Source organism: Ciconia boyciana, chromosome 1 (assembly GCF_034638445.1).
Source record: "Ciconia boyciana chromosome 1, ASM3463844v1, whole genome shotgun sequence".
In the NCBI taxonomy this organism is placed as follows: Eukaryota; Metazoa; Chordata; class Aves; order Ciconiiformes; family Ciconiidae; genus Ciconia; species Ciconia boyciana.
This window is the reverse complement of record NC_132934.1, coordinates 181,875,809-181,890,099: the sequence shown is the minus strand read 5'-3', so window position 1 is coordinate 181,890,099 and position 14,291 is coordinate 181,875,809. Positions and strand designations below refer to the sequence as shown.

General features: G+C 35.4%; 1 protein-coding gene across 4 annotated transcripts in view; it reads left to right on the top strand.

Moving 5' to 3' along the window:
- Positions 1-11,368, top strand: part of TDRD3 (tudor domain containing 3) — a 119,110-nt gene extending 107,742 nt beyond the window's left edge. For all 4 annotated transcript variants that reach the window (XM_072850111.1, XM_072850113.1, XM_072850112.1 and 1 more), the window contains 2 exons: positions 4,621-4,757; positions 11,124-11,368. In XM_072850111.1, the coding sequence (XP_072706212.1) occupies positions 4,621-4,740 (120 nt within the window). In that variant the 3' untranslated portion in view covers positions 4,741-4,757; positions 11,124-11,368. The remainder of the gene's footprint in view (positions 1-4,620; positions 4,758-11,123) is intronic.
- Positions 11,369-14,291: the final 2,923 nt, after the last annotated feature.

Genomic DNA, 14,291 nt, shown 5'->3' with positions numbered 1-14,291 from the left:
ACTGTAGACACTTTAGCCAATGATCTTCCTTACAAATACAGGATATATACCATATTGCAATTTAAATATTTAAGTTTGGCTGATACAAGCATGGCTTTGTATTTGGCTGTAGTGTGGTTGTGTTTTGTTTAGTTTCTTTTTTTGATATGTCTGGAAAATCTTACCATCTATTTTTGACTGATACAAGCATGGGTAAGTGGAAACTGCAAAAATCAAAGATTAAAGTACTCGAGATCAACACTGGATGATTGGGCAATAGAAGCAAGTTGTAAGGAAGGAATTTAACTAGGAGAACAAGAGATCACTTGGTGTGTTAACAGCAGGAGACACTTGTTGCCAGCATAGCGGGCACTGCAAAGAGGCATTAAATCTGGACTGGGAAATGGGAGTTGAAATGCACATGAAAGAAAAGTTCATTTTGCAAGGAAGCCACTCTTTCTTTGTACTGAGTCCAGCAAGTTTTCCATGCATTGAGTATGTGGGTGAAGTTACAGCTTAAACTGAAACAGTGGTTTGACATTACTGAAATGGAAAATGTCTTCTGCTTGCTTTGCCTTCTGTCTCTTCTTCGTCGCATGGTTCCTGGCCCCATGCTGCTCCTTCATGCCTCCTTGTACAAGCTCTGGTGCTCATCCCTTAATAGCCCACAGAGAGCTATAATAGAAAAGCCTTAGCAGAAGGGCCTAGTAAATAGAGCAGAATTTTCTGTTCATAAGCAGGAATAGACAGAGGTAACTAGTTTGTAGGTGGCAAACTGTTGGAGCTGCTCAGCTGTGACTTGCAACTGCATCCTAAATATGTGAGCAGAACATTCAGCAAAGCTTTTGTAGTAATGCGTAACTTCTCTCCTGCTCTTACTGTCATCCACCTGTTCGTTGTTCTCAGAAGTTACACAGTAAGTATTCACTTCAAGGACTGTATTTAAAAAAAAAAAAAATTCTGAACAGTACTTTTGAATGCACTGAAAGAAGTCTTGCAATTGAAATTGAGTGAGAAAGCTTTTAATGAAATATACATTTACTCTGCTCTAATATTGTTAATTTTAAGAGTAAATTGGTTGTTAAAGTATTTTAAATGCTGGATTTATAACTTTATTCTGCAGCTATGAAATCCATTGAATGTTTTATGTAAAAGCATGCTGGTAGTCACTTGGCTGGACTGAAGTTACTTGCTGATTCACTAAGCTCAGCTGGTAAAGTATGGTGGTGGTACAAGCTCTTCAGAATATATGGATCCAAAATAAATGCACTGAGTATGCATATATTGCCATTTGACACTTGGCTAGTTCTTGTCTGTCTTACGAGATGGAACGAAAATATCAAAAGTAACAGCAGATTTTTCTGGCAAAATTTTGAATAGAAGCTGAAATTCCCAATGACTTATGCTTCCGTTTGCCATCTTGTTTTAAATACCTAAAGAATGCTGACATTTTCTGCCCTCTTTCTCATGTCATTCTAACCTGTTACTGCAATAATTTCTTTGTGCATTTCGTTGTTTGCATCGTAAACCTTTCTTTGCTTTTTCCTATGGATCTGCCAGTTCTTGCCATCTTTTGCAGTTTTGCTTAGTAGTATCATTTAATCTCAGGGTACATAGCCCTAGGCAGGCATTGTGCAAGTACTAGAAAACTCAGTCCTGGATCCTGGAATGTCAGATAAATAATGAATAATAAGCTGAAGGATGGAGATAATAAAATATATAAGTTTTTGGAGTAGTGTACTAATATGAAACCTCTACTGGTAATAGAAAGAGAATGAAAATGCTCTAAGAGAGATTTGTGGCCACCTTTGATTTATAAAATGTAATCTAGATCTTACATGGATAAGGAAGTAGGAAATGGAATGATTTAGAATGAGTCACAAGCAACTGATAAATTGAAAGCAAGCAGCAAGAAAGATTGGAAGAATAGAGTTGGTGGCAAGATGTGTGACCTAATTGACTGCAGAGTTATAATGGAAGAAATTTAGACAGCTGAAGTTCTTATGTTGAAGAACAGAAAAAGCAAGGAAGTAAAAGTTAGAGATACTAAGTTTTGCGTACAAAGGGTGGATACTGTTCCAGAAGAGGGATGACAGTTTTGAGCATGGGGTGGAGAGATTTTAAAGTAAATTGAGATAAAGATGAACCCAGATAAAAAATCTTTAAGATGAAAATAAAACAATAGAAAAAGGGTGAAATATCAGCAGTGGTGGATTGAGGGTCAGTGATCAAGAAATGGTGGAAGAAAAGAAATACAATTACTTTCAAAACAAGAAACAATGTTTAATAAAGATATGGCTTGGCAAATTGTTATTTTGGAGGATGTTAAATCCAATTAAGATCAAATGTGAATAGGTAAGACCTGAGAAACAAATGACAACATCATGTGATGTCAAGATGGCAGACTTCAGCAAGACAATCAGTAACTCTGTGTGGGGAGCCACTGTGCATAGAGGAGAATGAGGGAACAGTTGAAAGGTGTTCTGTTGCTCATTCGCTCTTATTGTCATGTGCTGCATTGCTTGCTTTCATTTCATTCAGAGCCTCAAGAAAGTAAATGTGATTTCACATTTCACTCTTGCCTATTGTAGTAAAAAGACTTGAATTGGAATGCATGCATCTGAAGCCTTTCTTTCTATGTGTAAAGACAACTACACCAAAATAGAAATGTGTAAGACAAATTCTAGTTTTGATTTGATTTAACTGAATTCAAAGGATCAACAACATTAACTTCGAGATTTGATGAAGATTTGCTGCTCTAGAAATTTACTCTGATATACTTATCCTCAGAAAGAGGTTGGCTATTACAGGTGAGATGCGATGCACTAAACTGTTTAATTTCTGTTCTTTTTGAGCAAAGACTACCAAGGTTACAAAGAAAAGATTCGTGTCTAATTCACTACAGTCTCTTGAAAACACCAGTGTGCATTGCTAAATTTTCAGTCATAGTTTTCCAGTTTTGGAGAAATAAAAATATTGAGCACATGAAAGTTCACCAATTTATTCTTGAAGAGTGAGCATAAGTTTTACAGCAGAATTCCATGGTTCTCAGCCTTTGGCTACAGTGAAACTAAAAGATATAAATCAGTTATGCTGTATTAATTGTGTTGAAAATCTGTTTTCTTCTACAGTTATTGCAGACTCTCGGTAGTAGAGCTTAATCTGTTGTTCTGGAAATATAGCTATGACCACAGCTGTGCCCTGTAAATATGAGACCTTACCATGAAGAATGTGATTGTCTGTAACTGTTATTTAAGAAATGCATGTTTATTGATATCCAAGCTGATTCAGAAAGAGATGTTTCTTGAGTAAGATCTGACTTTTCACAACAGAAAGAAACTTAGGCTGTAGATTTTCCTTTCTGTATCTTGTAGTGAAATATTTTACTGCTGTGACTTGCTTACTCTGTTTTATGCATGCTGCACTCTAAGATGGTTCCTGGGTGTTGGAATTCTTGGTGAACTTTTAATGAATCATTCAATGTTCTTGGTTTGTGTTCCTGTATGTTTCTATGTTGTGAATGAAAGGGAATTAAGAGTTATATATTCAGTACTTTTTCCCAAAAGTGGATTTCTTACAGCAAGTTCCCTCTAGACCTGGTGTCTGCTACAGTGTGGTGTTAGGATGTTAAAGAAACGAAATTATAACTGTTTCCCTGAGATACCATTTGACAATCATACTCATATTCAGAAGCTTTTTTTTTTCAGCCTATAATTTTTTCTTCTATTTCTCTTTGTTATCAACTCTAATGCTCTTAAAATTCTTCTCTATCTTTACTGTGTACCACCTTCAAATACTCCATCATATGAATGTTTTTCCTTCAGTATTTCTTGACCAAAGTAAATATGTAGCTATTTTAATCTTCATTTGTAAATCATTCTCCAGTCTCTTATTATTTTTGTTGGTTTTTTTCTCTGAATTCCATGTAATTTGTCAATATCTTTCTGGTATTGAGATGCCTAGGAGTGAATGCAATATTGCGAATATGTAATTACCTCCCCTCTCATTATTCAGAGGTTATATTTCTTATTGCTGCACATAACAAATTCATATCTAAATTGCTGTCCACTGTACTTGTAGGCTTTTTTCATTACTTCTGCATCACAGGTTTTTATCTACTATTTCAGATCTGTGTTTCTAGTATGCATATTGCAAGATGCTGTTCCTTGCATTTCCATTTCCTAATTCTTTTATTTCATTCCACACACGATTTCTAAACTCCCAAAAGCTCATATTTCTCTTGCTCTGGCAGGTTATTGAGGTTATCTTGCTTCTTGAGTTTGTTGCCTGTACAACTTAGAAAATAATTTTACTTTAACATATATGCTTTTTTTCCTGCAAATATTTAATAACTGCTGCTGCTGCCTTGGGGTTGAGTGTTGAGATTCTCCATCTTGTTTTTGTTAGCTTTCTTAGGTTTGAAGAACCCACTCCCATTATCTCACTTATTTTATTAAGTGGTCATCAGCACAGAAGCAGCAGTTGCTATGTGTGCATTATTAATATGTTTATTATTCATTAATTCACAATTCATTAATATGTGTGTGTGTGTGTGGTGTGTCTGTGTATGTACACATATACCTACTCATGGATAATGCATTTACCTACTCTTCCATTTAAAACAATGCTATTTACCTGCAGGAGGAGGAGGAAGAAACATATGAGCAAACTCTAGAATTCCGCAGAGGAGGTGATGGTCAGCCAAGACGGTCCACACGACCTACTCAACAATTTTATCAACCCCCAAGAGCTAGAAACTGATTAATAAGAAATAAAAGGTAAATATATGATATTGACATGTTATTTATGGGTTTAGTTTTCAAGAAAAGTACATCTGGATTGTTCTGTACTTCAGTGTTCTTCAGTCTTTGTGAAGTTCACAAGAGAATTTTCTACAACTTTGCCAGTAGTTGGTTGTGTAAGAACCCTCAGCACTGGGTTGCAGATAATGAATATTTAGAAAAAATAAATTATTGTAATCACCATTTTACAAGCAAACATACAACTTAAAATTTCTAGAAGAACCTTGTTTCTTATTAAAAAAAAAAAAGTATTAAGCAGTAGAACATGTATGACCTACTTTATATAATAGTGGTAATCTGTTTATAAGGAGCAAGCACAGAGCAGTGATTCCTACACATATGGAAAACTGTTGATATTAAATCAGTGTCTTATAATTTAAGTGAAAGTTTTATCGTTGTGTCTTTTTAGTTTAGAAACCACTTCTTGCAGTCATCTCTATGGAAGATATGTTTGGCGTATTGCTTCTGAGGTTTTTTAGGAGTATTGGTATATATATGAAAAAAGTTGGATATCTCGGTTTCTCTGGATTTTGTGGCTGTAGGAAGAGACAATATACCTGTGGGAAGAGGGAAGGCAATAAAAACACTTTGGCAAATAGCTTTTTGAACTTTGCTTTATGTAAGGACTCAAGTCATCTGAGCAAGCTTTTACTTGATACTTATTTACCTCAGAGCAGCAGCAAGTTTCTCTCATTCACTTATATTGGACCAGCTGCTTCTCTGAAATAAGTGGCTGCAGTCCCTGCTGAACTCAGTACTCTTTGTCTCTGTCCAAGGTTCCATATTCTACTTTTTATGAGCCATTTATGTGAATAAATATTCTTTATATTGTTTTGCTTAGCATGGAAAGAGAATTTGAAATTGTAAAATCTAAAATCTGTGAGTTCACCATTGAATGGGGAGGTACAAGGCCTAAGAATATTTACCATACTCTGAATCTTGAGGATGTACTTGCACCTATGCTTTATTAATTAGCAGAAATTAAGGGATTCTATATCATCCTCAGAAAATACACCTGATATGTACATTCAGAAACCTAAAAAGGCCAGCCAGATAAAACAGCTATAATTCTACTAAATTAATCAAGTATGCTGTACTGCTTTCATTTTACTTGTGGCTCTTCTAAATCCTTAATTTTCAAACGTTGATTAAAATTCTATACTGAATAAAGAAAGCTTTGTAAAATCGCATGCTATTTGATGTACATGTACAATGTGTCTTTGTCTTGAAACTGATTTTTTTCCCCCCTACCAGCCAGTGTATTTTTACCAAGCTCTTTTTAATTCCTTTCCTTGTTCCAGTCCTCCACTTTCAGTTGGCTTAATAGGTGCTGCTGATCTCTGCAGCTTTTGATATTTCTGACATGCAATAACATGTGATTTTACTTTTTTGATCATATGCTAAAATACCTTTTTCATTTGGGGGAGTACTGGCAATACAAGAGCAAAATTTACTCCTGACTCTTGCCAGGGTGATAATTATTCTATTTTTGCCCATATCATTCAATTTTCTATTTTAAGTAAGTGTATGAATCACTATCAATAAACATGTCATGAGATAATTTATGCAGAAATAATTATGGCATATGTACTGAGCTGAGTTCTAAACCAGCTCAGTTGGCTCAGAGGAGTGTCAGTGTGATCAGCCGAATGAAATGTGCTCAGTGTAGACAGCAGTCAAAACCAGGGAGGTGGTTTTGTGTCTTTAGGTAATATTTTTGGTATTTCTCTAATTTTACAGTATAAATCTGGAAAACTGTGTTTGGCTTTGGTGATCTGGGAGAGGGGGGAAAACAGACATCTAGAGAGGGTGACTCCTGTATCTCAAGAAGAGCGAATTAATTGTTGGCAAGTAAGAAACAACCTTTCTAAGGCACGGGTGGCTGTTCCTTGCAGGTTTTCTTACACCTTTCTTTGAAGATTCTAACAGGATCCTGATTTAAATGGACAGCAGACAGGGTATCAAAACCTACTTACCGTAAAAAACAAACAGTTACTGCCCTTCCCCTGCCTCAGTTCAAATACTATTGCTTTCTGTCAGACATCTCTAAATAAAGGGGTTAGATTCAGGTGGCAAATAGTGTCAGTTAAACCTAAAAGCATTTGTCAACAAGTAGCAATGGACTCTTCTCATCCAGGAAAAAAAAAATAAAATCAAGATATATTTTAGAAAATGTGTCATGAAGCTGAATATAATTTTTCAGCAACTACTTACTTTGCTTTAAAAAGTACATTTTTTTTTTATTGACACTACTTCCAGATATATCCTTCTTTTTCTTTATCATAATTTAACACTCTCTTCCTCAGTTGATGAAATGAGGTATTTCCTGTGTCCTCTTTTGGCCCAGCACTGTTTACTTCAACATCTGCCCAAGTTAGATAGGTAGGGCCAATTTGTCATCCCAAATTGAATTTATTAACCCAGTGCAATGTACAATCAGTGGCAGCTTAAACATGGTAAATTTTGGCTACTTTTGTAAGTCTAACTCTGTTGGAATATTATGCACTTTATCTTCTACAATACAAATAGAAAATATTGTAGGAGTTATACATACCTTAAATAGTCATCACTGTAAACAGCAATTCATGATGAGAAAATACAACTTACTGCTTGATAGGAAGATTCATTCCCTCTAGATCAAAACGTTCAATGCCATCTTCATTGGCTGCTGTAACTGAATTGTATTGAACTTTAATTAAGTGGCAACTATCTCTAAATGACTAAAATGTAGTCAATTAGAATATTTGTGTGTTTTTATATTAAAATTATTTTCTAAATCTAGCTATTTTAATTACCTGCTTTATCAGAGTTAGGTTTGTATTTGGAAAATTTCCAGTATTAAGCTCAACTACATTTCAACATAAAATCATATAACAGCTGTTGGATATTAACACCAGAAAGAAGTTGTCATGATATGAAATTAGTCTTAGATTCTTGAAACACTAGGATCACTCAGGTAGAAAAAGAAAATAGAGGCAAGAGATGCCTTCTGTATAGAGGCTGGTTGGTGCTACTTAAGCATAGTTAGCTCCTGTATTAGCTCCAGTCAAAACAATCCTTTATTTTGTCTAGAATTTGTAATATGGATTTTTTTCCTCTGCCACTGTGTTCTAGTGAGTATTTGGAAAACTGATCTTGTTCCTTTCTCTTCAAGAGTGTGGCATTTGCAGTCATCTCTGAATAGTGTCAAATAGTGGAAACTCTTCCTCTCTTTAAGAACACTCTACTGCCAATCTTTTTGAGGATAAAAATACTGCAGTGCTGTATCCAGAAGCTTTTTCTGTGTGGTATAGACAAGCTTTCGCATGCTAGATTTGCTTTCTGAAGCTCGTGTAGAATCCAGTGTAGCTGCCCTCGTTTGTCTTGTTTGATAGGTAAAGTGATGTGAGGAGGTGTTTACTGTGATACTGTGGTAGACGTATTTATCAGGTATGACTTACAGCTCCCCATAGTACATCTCAAGCTACCATATATCTTATACTTAGGTTGCATTTTGAAACACATTACAATTGACCTAATGAGGTACTGGTTGAAGACAGTGGAATTAGAGAGAAACCAGTAATGAAAATCTATTAAGCTTTTCCAAAAATAAGTGGTGGATGTAATGAGTTCTTCTCTGATTTTTAATGTAGGCAGAAAATCAAACATAGTCCTTTTCTAAATTGCTTTCAGCTTACCCAGACATGTACAACAGTGTAGCTTTAATGACTTGACATGTAAAAGTTCAGGAATATTGAATGTCAGTTCCTAGAAGTGGATTTCTCTATGGTTTTTTCCTGCTTTTTATTCCTTAGAGCTTTTGAGAGAATGGCATATTGTTCTTATTTTAAGTTTTTGATAACCTGTTAGATTAAGACATGATTTATCAGGGGAATTTTTAAGTGATCCAGTGAGACATAATTTTACCACAACTTTCCACTGAAGGATGCTTTATTCTTCACCAGATCATTGATTAATGACACCTTTACTCCATGAGAGGGAGCACCTCTGTATTATGTGAAGTAACTTATTTTTTTTCCTGAAAAGAGATAGACAGCCTGTGTTGATGATTATTTTATATTATAAATTGGTAAATTCTGTAGAATTTTAATATTGTAGTATTTAACATTTAAAATGTCAAGGTGCCTTGTTTTCAAAGGTGTTTTCAAGGTGCCTTGTTTTCCCCCTGTACTCAGTACTTGGCACTGGTGAGGCCGCGCCTCGAATTCTGTGTTCAGTTTTGGGCCCCTCACTACAAGAGAGACATTGAGGTGCTGGAGCGTGTCCAGAGAAGGGCAACAAAGCTGGTGAAGGGTCTGGAGCAGAAGTCTTATGAGGAGCAGCTGAGGGAACTGGGGTTGTTTAGCCTGGAGAAAAGGAGGCTGAGGGGAGACCTTATTACTCTCTACAACTACCTGAAAGGAGGCTGTAGAGAGGTGGGGGGTCAGTCTCTTCTCCCAGGTAACAAGTGATAGGACAAGAGGAAATGGCCTCAAGTTGCGCCAGGGGAGGTTTAGACTGGATATTAGGAAATTTTGCTTCACTGAAAGGGTTATCAAGCACAGGAACAGGCTGCCCAGGGAAGTGGTGGAGTCGCCACCCCTGGAAGTATTTAAAAGACGTTTGGATGAGGTGCTTATGGACATGGTATAGTGGTGGTCTTGGTAGTGTTAGGTTTACAGTTGGACTCGATGATCTTAAAGGTCTTTTCCAACCTATACGATTCTGTGAAAAGTAAAGTTTGCTAGCCATGTTTGTATTGAGTATGATAAGGACGTATCAAAAATGAAACATCAGGTCCATACAGTAGACATATCACCTCAGACCCAAAAGCTCTTAGACCTACCTGTATAATGTTACATCACTTGACAGGAGGACTTACTAAGCACGAGTACAACAATGCAGAAATTAAGCTATACTGCTTCCTGGATTAATTTGCAGCATACTCATTTAGGTGTTGAAGTTGCCCTTGCAAATCTAGAATTAGTATTGACAAATGTCAGCTCATAATCTACAGTGTAATGGGGTCTTAAGTGTGAGGAGGCTTAAGTTTTTAAAATCCTGAGCTGTTTTTTTAAAAGTGGAATTTGGATCCATGGGGTTGTTTAGCTTGGAGAAAAGAAGGCTACAGAGGGGCCTTATTGCAGCCTTTCAATATTTAAAGGAGGGCTTATAAGAAAGATGAGGTCAGACTTTTTAGCAGGGCCTGTTGTGATAGGACAAGACGTAATGGTTTTAAACTAAAAGAGGTAGATTTAGACTAGATATAAGGAAGAAATTTTTTACAATGAGGGTGGTGAAACAGTGGAAAAGATTGCCCAGAGAGGTGGTAGATGCCGCATCCCTGGAAACATTCAAGGTCAGGTTGGACGGGGCTCTGAGCAACCTGATCTAGTTGAAGATGTCCCTGCTCATTGCATGGGCGTTGGACTAGATGACCTGTAAAGGTCCCTTCCAACACAAACCGTTCTGTGATTCTATCCTGCTGAAGACCTTCTTGCCACACTGTTCTATGCTTCAGGTATTAAGAACAATTGTTGCAGACTTGCAGGAAGTCTTGACTCGGTGTTTTTTATGAAGACAGGGCAATAGAGTAGTCATGTTAAGGTGAAGTAACAGAAGTATTGGGTAGTCAGTACTGCACTGTGGTTGCAGTTGACCTAGAAATGATCCTTTATTAATATCCATCAGTGTGAGGTAGAGAACACAAACTCAGAATTTTATCAGAGCACTGCATTGAGAGCTCTTGAACCCACTCTAGGTTGTTCAGGGTATGAGCCAAATACTAGCTTTAACAGGTCTGTAAAATAAGATACTCCTCCTAGAGAATCAAGATATAAAAATTAGAATCTAACAATAATAAAAATACATCCTGAGCTTACACTTTCTGTATAGAATGTCATGATAGTATGAAAAAGAAGGGGAACAAGTAATCAGAAATGCGTGTTTCGAAGGATCATAGATTTGGAGGACCTTGAAAGAACCTAAGAGTGTGAACCTATGAGTGCCTGGTCATTATCTGTTTCTTGGGTCTTCCTTTGCTCCATGACAGAATTAATCTACACCTTGTCACACTTGCTATAAAAATCTGTATTGAAGTCCTTACCAATGGAGAAACTGCATTTTTGTGAGAAGTCATTGCCAGAAAGTGTTCTTTCCTTGTATTATACCAATCATATTTATTGCATTGAAATGCAACCTCCTGATTTATTATTTTAAAGACATACCTCTGTAAGTACTGAAAAGCAGATATCCACTCTTTTGGAGGAAGAAAATGAAATAACAGTAAAGCATATGTTGCAGAAAGAGCAGAGAGTTTTTATGCTTATCTATTGTTTGTTGGTTTTTTTTTTTTTCATCTAGAAACCTTCTCGGGGTGGGGGGAAATTCACTGGCAGCTCTAACTTGCTGAAGACTTCTAGAAGAAATTCTGGCTTTTTCCAAGCAACAGGATGGAACAAAGAAAGCTCATGCGAGCAGAAGAAATTTGGACCTGACACCACAAGAGACTTTTTTAAAGTTCTTAGTTATATGAAGCTAAATACTTTTTACATATGAAAGAGGCAAATTGTCATTGCTGCCATCAATAAAACCACAGTGCACTATTCTATTCTTTGCCTTGTATTCTTTTTACTGAACCTCCATTGTTAGTTAACATAATACGAATGTATCATGACTTTTATTCATTTTGAATTGATTTTGGTTCTAATATTGCTTCTAGTAAAGTCAAACTTACAGTTTCTCAAAAGCAGACAGGATTGGGCCTTTAATTTACCTTTTAGGCTAGCATTAGTGAATAGTTAAAAATTTTCAGCTAATTATTGTACAGTGAAATTCTGAATAGGTTTTGACTGTGTTTTCTGTGTTTATTTTCCAAAGTTGCTGAAAGCCAAATTACAAATTTGCCTATTATGTTTTTCATTATCTGTGACTAAAAGATTGAAGGGGAGAAAAAAAAAAAAAATTATCAGTTTCAACAGTCATTTTCTAAATAATTTTAGGTAAATATTTTCTTTTTAGGGATATTTATATTACAGAAATAGGAACATTCCTAGAAGGTACAGGAAAGTAGTTTAAACAAAAAGTACTGAAAGATGCATATGAGTATTTTAAACGTAAATATATGTATACCTGCACACATGTGCAACCTGTTGAATAGCAGGTTCTGCCTTTCTTGTAGCTTTAAACTCTGCTTTTATTGCTTCATATTATTAGAATTTTTCAATTATCGTTGATGCTTGAAAGAATTTTATGTCAAACTACTTTTCATTCTAAGCTGTATCTTTGGATCTTATGTGATTATGACAAATAGCTGAAATTTCACTATTTGTTTAGCTGAGAAGCACTCAAGATCTATGTACCATGCAAATCCCTTCTGAGCTTTATTCTGATCATTTAATTAAGTTTGAAATAGCACATATGTTTTGAGGTAGTTCTGTAAAGACAGAATTTTACCTGAGATATGTACTGATGGTATAAGTTGTACAATTAGTTCTACTGAATTTCTCTCTGAGTGCTCATACAAAACTCTGTTTGGATAGAACCTGGTTTATTTGGATAAAAAGAAGTTTTATATTGATGATGTAATTGAATGTATTTGCAGTACATAATGTGGATTACTGTCCGAATGCAGTCAAATCTTACCAAGCACATAAATATTTGCAGAATAGTAAGGAACCAAATGTTTTGCTGCCTTAATGGATCTTAAGTAGCTTCTTGAGAATTATAATGCAATTCACTAATAATTCTAAAGAAATTTGGAAGCTTAAAATGTGAGCTGTACAATGTTGAAGTTCTTCACTATCAACTGACACACAACAAATTTTATGAAGTTTGTTAGATTTAAGTTAGAAACCACTTTCCAAATACTATGAATCATTCTGGTCAGTTCTGCTAAATTGTACCAGCAAATAAATAAATTGTAGATCTAATACATTGGATGTTGGATGCTTTACTTCCAGAATTATCACTAAGACCACTGATAGAAGCTATTCAGCTTCATAAAGTGATGCAGCCATAGCATCGTTTTAAAAAGCAGGTTTGATTTTTCTTTACAAATAGACTGTGCCCTACAGTCTATGAGATTGTATTAAATGAGAGCCCTACAATCAGTGTACCAAAGCAATTTCTGAAATTAAAATAAGTTTTATATTCTTTTGAGCTTTCATTCTTGCTGTGAGCTAAATCATAAAATTCAGAAAACTGCAGTCTGATTTAGTGAACTGTAAAAAATAAAGCATACTTATGAAAACTTGAAGACTGTAGAAATACAATGCAGCATTTCTCTGTAGTGGTTGTGGCATTCTGAAATTACCACATGTATGTGCAGCTGTCTGTAGGCAAATGAAGTACACTTGAGAATGTTGGTTTTGTTTGTAAAACAGTAAAGACGATGTCCTGGTCTTTTCACTGGTGCTGAGGAACTGTAAGAGTATGCAAACAGCTGGAGAGTCTCCTTGAAAAGACATGTTGTCTTTGTGTGTTTTATGGTTCTTTTCTGTTTTGGTTTCGACCGAAATAACTTCTTTTGAAAGTTCTGCCTGTTTAGGATCTGAAGAACCAGTGATTTGGGTAGATGAAAACTATTTGCATCGACCTGTTCTGAAAAGCAAGAATTCATATGTTCATGCTCATTGAATCCTATATCTGGAAGCAACATGATGATAAATTAGGTGTGTATATAAATTATTTTCTTGATTTGCATAATCCATCAAAACCACGAATATAATAATTTGCCAGTCATAATGTAGTGAAGTTTATGTACACAGAACAACATTAATTTATTTAGCTTTTATGTTCAGAAAAAGTTATCATGACTAGGTAGGTCTTCAAAACTGATGTAAAAGTTAACTTCTAATGTGTCAAAAGCAAGCTCCTGAACTTTGCAGGGCTAGTTAAGCAAAAAAGGCTGATAAGGAGCACTGGATCCTGATCATCAACACTATTTATTTACTAGCTTGATTTCTGACTCTATTTTGGAGTGTTCTTGACTAACTGTTTCTAAGACAAACCTGTCACAAAGAAACTTTCCCCTTTGCAAGCTGGACATGAGCCAATCTGTGCCTCTTGACCTGTGAACCAGTAGGTCCCTGGTCCGTGGCCCTCCTTTACTAGGGTTATAGATATAGCTTATGAGAATTTCTGTCTTGAATTTTAGGAATGAAGTTCTAATGAGATGTTTTCCTTGCCATGGACTTGTATATAACATTTTTACCTAAAAGAAATTAAAAAAAATCCTTAGAATTTCTGATTCAAATTATCCTAAAAGTTATGTGCCAAGTTGGTAATACTATCATTGAATATTTTTTCCCCCCCTTTATATTGTTGAGATATAAATTCATTTTGAAACAAAGAGTGCAAATGTTCTGGTTTTATATCGCATGTTTTCAGAGTTTTGTAACAAAGTCTGATGGAAGTTGTCATGTTTTCATTTAAAATTCTGCTTTGGACGAACATCTTCTGATAGATATTCATATATATTTTTTGATTTATATTTCATTTATATTTATATATATATATAAATATAGCTTT